At 40.6% G+C, this 8811-nt stretch overlaps 1 protein-coding gene across 1 annotated transcript; it reads left to right on the forward strand.

Moving 5' to 3' along the window:
- The first annotated feature begins 526 nt into the window (after positions 1-526).
- On the forward strand, positions 527-1477 carry LOC110206016 (olfactory receptor 2A12-like). The gene has a single exon (XM_020983010.1). The coding sequence runs from the start codon at positions 527-529 to the stop codon at positions 1475-1477; it is 951 nt and encodes a 316-aa protein (XP_020838669.1).
- Positions 1478-8811: the final 7334 nt, after the last annotated feature.

Raw genomic sequence — 8811 nt, forward strand, 5'->3', positions numbered from 1 at the left:
AGTATCTTCCCCTTGTGACAAAGCATAGCCATCGACAGTATCTTGACTTCTCAGTGATGGTGACGAACACTTGTGTGGGTATATTCATTGAAATCCCAAGGTAATCACTGACATTCTAACACAAGTGATTTCATCTGAATGGGATGTGCAAAGGCACCCTTAATCTTGCAAGCCCTCTCCAGGATTCCATAACCCTGGAAGCAGCCCTTAACTCTCTATAACCACTGCTATGCTGATTTTCCTACCCTTCTCCCTAGCAGGAGCACCTGGGATCACAGAAGGACTTTGAAAGATGGGATGCTCCAATGAAAAGAGTGCTGAGCTTGGTGTCATGGAACCTGAGTTCAAATACCAGCCTTGTCACTCCCTGTTTGATGTTGGGCAAATCACTCAGCGTCTCGGGGCCTCAGTTTGCTCAGCTGTGAAATGAGGGAGCTGGAAAAGACAACCTTTGAGGTTCCTTCCATGTCTCCATCTATGATTCTACGAAGTCTCAGTCTTGTTTCTCCTTGACAGGTGAGTCACAATGCAGGAGGTCATCCAGGGGAACCACAGCCCTGTGTCTGAGTTCATCCTCTTGGGCTTCTCTAGTGAGCCTCAGAGGCTGCTTCTCTTCACCTTCTTCCTCCTTCTCTATCTCAGCACCCTCTTGGGCAATGGGCTCATCATCACCCTGATCCACCTGGACTCCCACCTTCACACACCCATGTACTTCTTTCTCAGTGTCCTTTCCCTGCTGGACATGAGCTATGTCACCACCACTGTGCCCCAGATGCTAGCACATCTGGCCCACCCAAAGAAGACTATCTCCTACATCGGATGTGTGGCTCAGATGTATATCTTCCTGGTGCTTGGCATTGCTGAATGCATCCTGTATGCCATCATGGCCTATGACCGATATGTCGCCATCTGCCACCCCCTCCACTACACTCTCATCATGAACCGTCTCACCTGTGTTGCTATGGCTGCCACCTGCTGGACTATTGGTCTTCTTGGTGCCTTGATCTACACTGTCTTCACCATGCACCTGCCCTACTGCGGCCCCAATGAAATCAACCATTTCTTCTGTGAGGTCCCCGCAGTTCTGAAGCTAGCTTGTGCAGACACATCTCTCAATGACCAGGTGGACTTTTTCCTGGGTTTCATCCTGCTGCTGGTCCCACTGTCTCTGATCCTGGCCTCATATATCCGCATCTTTGCTACCATCCTGAGGATCCATTCCACTCAGGGAAGGCTCAAGTCCTTCTCTACCTGTGTCTCCCATATCACTGTTGTCATCATGTTCTATGGGCCAGCAATGATCATGTACATGAGGCCTGGCTCCAAGTCCTCTTCCAAGCATGACAAAAAGCTGGCCCTGTTCTATAATGTGGTCTCTGCCTTTCTCAACCCTATCATCTATAGCTTAAGAAACAAGGATGTGAAAGGAGCTTTTCTAAAAGTCATCATTAAGAAGGATGTCCTCCATATGACTTAAGAATGAACTGTGGTTTCCAGAATTATCAAGGAAATGGTTGGATTCAGCTATGGTCCCCTAGAATATCCTCTCTTCCTCTGTTAACTGCTGGATTCCTCCTCATCCTTTAGAACTCACTCAAATGTTACCATCTCACCCATGAAGCCATGATACTCTGTTTGGCCTTTCCCATCACAGCTCGCAGAGTCCTTTTATAACTCTCTAAAGTCCCTCATATTATGGGTGTTGGTATCCTATCTCTCTAATATATTGTAAGCTCTATGAGTTCTGGAACTATATTTTATCTAAACTGTAGAGAGGACATGAGCATTGTCTTCAAGTATTCGAAGGTCCATCACACAGGAGTATTTGATTCATTTTGTTGGCTACGGAGGGCAGAACTGTGAGTAATGGTAGCGGGGCAGGAGACAGGGAAGTTTTAGAAAGGTACATTTAGACTTGATGTTAAAAAAAAAACAACTTTGTAACAGTTATAACAATCCTAAGAAAGTAGTCAAAATAACAAACAGGTTGACCCAGAGATCCTTTTGCTAAGCATATACATACACACACACACACACACACACACACACACACACACACACACACACACACTTTTTTTCCTCAAATACATGTGAACAAAAAAATTTTAACTTTTTTTTTTCAAATTTTGAGCTCCAAATTATCTCCTTCCCTCCCTGGAGAAGGTAAGCAATTTGATATAGATTATACATGTGCAGCTAGGTGGCACAGTGGTAGAGCGCGGGACCTGGAATGAGAAACACTCATCTTTGTGAATTCAAATCTGTCCTAAGACACTTCCTAGATGTGTGACTCTGGGAAAGTCCTTAACCCTGTTTGCCTCAATTGGAAAAGGAAATGGCAAACCACTCTAGTATCTTTGCCAAGAAAACCCCAAATGAAATCAAGAAGAGTCAGGTATAACTGAAAAATGACTCAACACATGTGCAGTCATGCAAAACATTTCCACATTAGTCAGGTTGTAAAAGAAAACCCAGACCTCCCAAAAGAAGGGAGAATAATAAAGGTTTCAAAAATTTAGTTCTTTCTCTGGTGCTGGACAGCATTTTTCATCATAAGTATTTTGGAATTATCTTGGATAATTGTATTGCTGAAAATAGCTAAATCATTCACAGCTGATCATCATACAATTTTGCTGTTACCGTTTACAATGTTCTCCTGGTTCTGCTCACTTAATTTTGCATCAGTTCATGTAAGTCTTTCCAAGTTTTTCTGAAAGCATCCTACTCATCATTTCTTATAGCACAATAGTGTTCCATCACAATCATATACCACAACTTGTCCAGCCATTCCCCAGTTCATGGACATCCCCTCAATTTCCAATTCTTTGCCACCACTAAAATAGCTGCTTTACACACACACACACACACACACACACACACACATATACACACTTACATATGTATAAACATATATATATATATATATATATATATATATATATATATATATATACTTTTCCTTTTCTTTTATCTCTTTGGGGTACAGACTTAGTAGTGATATTGCTGAACAGTTTTATTGCCCTTTGGGTAGTTTCAAACTGCTCTCCAAAATGGTTGGATCACTTCACAACTCCACCAATAGTGCATTAGTGTCCTTATTTTTCCACATTCCCTCCAACATTTGTTATTTTCCTTTTCTGTCATATTAGCCAATCTGCTAGGTATGAGGTGATATCTCAGAATTGTTTTAATTTGCATTTCTCTAATCGATAATGATTTAGAGCATTTTTTCATATGACCATAGACAGTTTTTATTTCTTCTAAAAACTGCCTGTTCATATCCTTTAACCATTTATCAATTGGGGAATAAATAACTCATATTCTTGTAAATTTGACTCAAGTCTCTCTATATATTTGAGAAATGGGGTCTTTATGAGAGAAATGTGCTCTAAAATTTTTTTCCCAGCTTTCCTTTTAATCTTGACTACATATATTGGTTTTGTTCGTGCAAAAAAAAAAACTTTAATTTGATGTAATCAAAATTGTCCATTGTATTTTCAGTAATGCTCTCTATCTCTTGTTTGGCCCTAAATTCTTCCCTTATCCATAAATCTGAGAGGTAAACTATCCCATGCTTCCCTAATTTGCTTATGAAATCACCCTTTGTGTCTAAATCATGTATCTATTTTAACCTTATCTTGGTATATGGTATGAGATGCTGGCCAAATCTAGTTTTTGCCAAACTATTTCCCAGTTTTCTCAGCAAGTTTTGTCAAATAGTGTTCTTTGTTCTAACCTTATAAAAATGAGCTGTCTTTACTTCAGGGCCTTTGGCATAGATCGAGGCAAGCCAATGACCACTTTATTAATAAGTTCAGTGCCCTATTTATAAATTGTTATCTTGCTCAGAAAGAATGTGCCTCAGTCTAACATTGTGGACTTTGTACTCATAATGAATTATGAGGAATTTAGATGAGGAACCTGAGGCCCAGAAAGTTTAAGTGATTTGCTCCAAGTTACACAGGTAAGAAGTGGCTGAGTCAAGATTTGGAGTGAGGTTGTCTGGACTACAAATCCAGCCTTCTCTTTGCTATACCACATTACTTCACACTGTTGTGGAGTACAAACTAATTTCATTTGATTCTTAAAACAATCTGATTCAAGGAACCATCAAATTATTTCATATTTTGATCAGGGGTATTTGTGGAAGAAAATGTTTGTTTTTAACACATCTGAAAATGTAGAACTTTGCAGGTAGTTACCACTTAATAAAAAAGAAATTGTTGGATAGAATTGATGTCCTTAAGAAAGAACTCTATATTTAGAGCATTGTTAATTGAGGTCCTATATATCATGAACTTGAGTGGGAACATTCATGAACCCAGGAACATGATGGCGAGATTCAAGGCACAGCTGGTGTACACAGAGGAGCAGGCAGAGGAGACATATTGAGTTACATAGTCTCAACTGGGACATTACTACAAGGCAATCCCTTTACATCACCCTATTTGAGTCATCATCCCACTGACCACAGTGGCAATTTCAAATTTTTTCCTCCTTCCTGAAGCTTTCTACAGCACTTCTCCCTCCATCTCCTTAGCTTAGGATATTGCCTCATATATCACTGAAAAAAATGGAGGCCATTTAAGAGCTTCCTAATCTTTCCTCCTCCTTATCTCACATCACTCAGACATCTTCCCCCACTATATCCTCCTTCACCCCTTTTTTCTCATGAAAAGATAACCTTTCTCCTTCCCAAGGCAAATCCCTCTCTATACATCCTTGATCCCACTCAATCCTTTTTTTCCCAGCAGATTGTCCACTTAATCATCCTTATTCTTTCTAATTTTCAATCTCTCCCAATCTATACACTGTTTCTCTGTGGCCTAAAAACATGTCCATGTCTCTCTAGCCCTAAAAAAACCCTTCACTTTATCCAAATGAGACCTCTACCTATCTATCTATCTATCTATCTATTGATCTATCTTCTATCTACTATCTATCTATCTATCTATCTATCTATCATCCCTTCTATCTATCTGTCTATCCATCTATCTATCTATCTATCTATCTATCCATCTATCTATCTATCTATCTATCACCTTCCCTTCTCAGCTAATCTCCTTAAGAAAGTCACCTACACTTGATGCCTCCCCTTCCTCTCATTCCATCTTAAACCCTCAGCAGTCTGGTTTATGACTTCATCATTCAACTGAAGCTGCTCTCCCCAAGTCAGCAGTGATCTCTTAATTGCCAAATGTACTGGCTTTTTCTCAGTCCTCACTCTTCTTGACCTCTCTATGACCTTTGACACTGGTGATTACTCATTTCTCTTAAATACCGTCTTTTGTCTAGGTTTTTGTGACACTACTTCTTCGTCAAGGTCACACCCACTAGCTGCAGGTGTCCGCCAGAGCCCTGACCTGGGCCCTCATCGTCCTCTAAACAACCTTGGTTGATGATCTCATTGTTTCCCATGAATTCTATTATCATTTCTATTTATGTGATTCTTGGATCTATATGTCCAGCCCTAATTTCTCTCTGGAGCTTTAGTCTCACATCACTAACTGCCTTCTGGACATCACAACCTGGACGTCCTTCCAGGTTATCTCAAATTCAGCATATCCAAAGCAACACTCACTATCTTTTCCCCTAAAAGACACCCGTCTTCTGAACTTCTCAATTAGTAAAGGATACCACCACCGTCCCAGTCACCAGGGCCACTTTCATCTTCAACTCAGACCACATGTCCAATTTGTTGCCAAGTCTTGTCATTTCTACCCTCACATTTTTCTTGCATCACTCTCATTTCCCTTCCCAATTTTTCTTCTACCTCTCTTACTTGATTTTCAAAATCCTTTTTGAGCTCTTCCATGAGCTGAGACCAATTCATATTTTTCTTGAAGGCTTTGGATGTAGGAGCTCTGACTTTGTTGTCTTTTTCTGAGTGTGTGTTTTGATCTTCTTTGTCACCATAGTAACTTTCAATAGTGAGAGTTTTGTTTTTCCTTGTTTGTTCATTTTCCCAGCCTATACCTGACTTTGAAGTCTTTGTTAAAGTAGGCCTCTGCTTCCAGTGGAGGGCACACTGTCCCAAGCTTCAGGGGTTTTATGCAGCTATTTTCAGAGATACTTCTAGGGACCTGTAAGTTTTCAGTTCTTCCAAAGTCGTATGATCTAAGGAGAGGTGTTTACTCCTCTCCTGGCCTGTGCTCTGATCTATGAGTGACTACAAGCACTCTTTTCTGCCCTGTAACTGTGAGGAGGATTTGTCTTCCACTGTGGTTACAAGCTCTGATATCCAGTGCTCCTCCTTGCCCCAGGACTGCCACCCAAGACTGGGACCCAGATCCAAGTATGGGCAGAGCAACAGAATCCTGCCTCAGTGCCAGCAAAGAGAGCTCTGTAATATTCTTCTGATCAGTTGTTCAACCCCCTTACTGTTTGTGGACTGAGAGCTCTGGAAGCAGCCACAGCCATGGCCTCTACTGATTCAGTCTCTCCCACGACCTGCTTCTGGTTTGCTGGGGCTGGGGCTGTGATGGTAGGGGCTGTGCTGGACTGTTCACCCAGGTGCAACTGACCTTTCCTGCTGACCTTCCAAGTTGTCTTGGGCTGGAAATTTGTTTCATTCCATCTTTTTGTGGATTCTGCTGCTCTAGAATTTGGTTAGAGTCATTGTTAAAGGTATTTGGAGTGGTTCGGGGGAAAGCTCAGGTGAGTCCCTGCCTTTACTCCACTATCTTAGCTCTACCCTCTCCACATTTCCGGTCCCCTTCTCTCAGTTCACACAGCCACCATTCTAGTTCAGGCTCTCATCACCTTATGCCTAGACTATTACAATATTCTAGTGATTGTTCTCCATGCCTCAAGTCTCTTCTCACCTCAATCTATCCTCCACTCAGCTTCCAAATTTTTTTTGTTCAAGTGAAGGTCTGACCAGGTCATTCACCCACTCAATAAATTCTGGTGATTCCTTGTTACTTCTACTGGCAAATGTATTTTTTAATTTGTCATTAAAATCTCTTCATAGCCTTGTCCCCTTCCTATCTCTCCAATCTTCCTGTACTTTACTCCCCTCCACCTACACTATGATCCAGCAACACCAGACTTCTTGCTGTTCCTCCTACATGACATTCCATCTCCTGACTTCACCATGCCTTATAAGTGGCTTTACTCCATGTTGAGGTTGTTCTCCCTCTTCATCTCTGCCTATTGGCTTCCTGGACAAGTTTTCCTTCAAGACTCAGTTCTAATACTATCTTCTAGAGAAATCCTTACCCCAACAATGCACCCCACTTCCCACTGCTACTGCTTTTCCCCTGAGGTTATAGATTTTGTCTATTATATGTATATGTGTATATATATTTTATTTCATTTTTCACTCAACAAGCATTTAATTTTTTCTTCTTCCTATCTCTCCCCCCACACTGGAAAAAAAAGAAAACAAAATAAAATCTTTGTAACAAATAAGCAAGAATAGCCAAGAAAAACATATTCCCATATCGGCCATTTCCAAAATTACATATCTCATCCTGCATCTAGAGTCCAAGAAGTGGGTAGTATGCATTATCTTTGATCTCTTTGAACCATAGTTGGTCATTGGTCATTTCATTAACTAAAGTTTTTAAGTTTTTCAAGATTCTTTGTCTTTTCAATGTCATTATTATTGTATGAATCCTGTTTCTGCTCACTTCACTTTGCATCAGTTCTTATAAGTTTTCCTGGGTTTCTCTCAAACCATCCCCACCATCATTTCCTATAGAACAATAGTATTCTCTCATATTCATATGCCATAACTTGTTCAGCCATTCCCCAATTGATGGGCACCCCTCTAGTTTCCGATTCTTTCCCACCACAAAAATAGCTACAACAAACATGTTAATGGATGTGATCCTTTTTCTTCATTCTTTTATCTCTTTAGGGCATAAGCCCGTAATGGTATCATTGGTTCAGAGGCATAGTTTAGTGATTTTTAGGACAATGCTATAATTGCTTTCCAGAATGGCCAGACCAACACACAATTTCACCAAAAGTGCTTTAACATCCCTGTTTTCCTGCAGCTTGTTCAATATTTAACTTCTTCCCTTTTCTTAACTTTTCTCTCTCTCTTCATATATATAAAATAGTTGTTTACATCTTATCTTTCCCCATTAGAATGTGAGTTCCTTAATGGAAGGGACCATGTTTTCCCCTTTTCTTTGTATCCCTAGTGCTTAGCACAGTGTCTGAAACATAGTGTTTAGTAAATGCTTGTTGACTTACTGCTTTCTTGACAGTCACAAAAATGGTGTTTCCCCTATATAGAGAGAGCAGCTCTGGGGGTTGTCCATCCAAATGCTATGCATAGCATAATGTGGACAATAAGCATTTATGTGGAATCCTCTTCCATCTGGACTTTGTGCTGGACATTCTCCATGATCACAGAAAATGTTTGTAGCTTTGACATTTAAGAATGCGATTATAGGCTATGGACCTTTGTCAGAAAAGGGAAAGTTCCCACAAAGCTAGACATGTGTCCTACCCCCTTAAAGAGATACAGGGAATTCCTCTATTAGTCTCCAGTGACTAGAACTGCCATCTACTGATTTCTAGACTGAGGTTCAGGAGGATGGAGTCTTTCTGGGAAGATGCCATCCTTCTGTACTCTATTGGTCACTCAGTCAGTAAACATTTATTAAATACCAAAGCGCCAGGCACCATGCTAAGTTCTGGGCATGCAAAGAAAGGCAAAAGGCAGTCCATACTCTCAAGGATCTCACAGAGCCATCCACAGATCTCACAAGGAGAGATGACATGCAAACAACTATTTACAAATAAACTATGTGTATGATAACGTGGAGATAATATACAGAAAAAAAGGAACTAGAA

Source organism: Phascolarctos cinereus, unplaced genomic scaffold (genome assembly GCF_003287225.1).
Source record: "Phascolarctos cinereus isolate Bilbo 61053 unplaced genomic scaffold, phaCin_HiC Scaffold_726;HRSCAF=1367, whole genome shotgun sequence".
NCBI lineage: Eukaryota > Metazoa > Chordata > Mammalia > Diprotodontia > Phascolarctidae > Phascolarctos > Phascolarctos cinereus.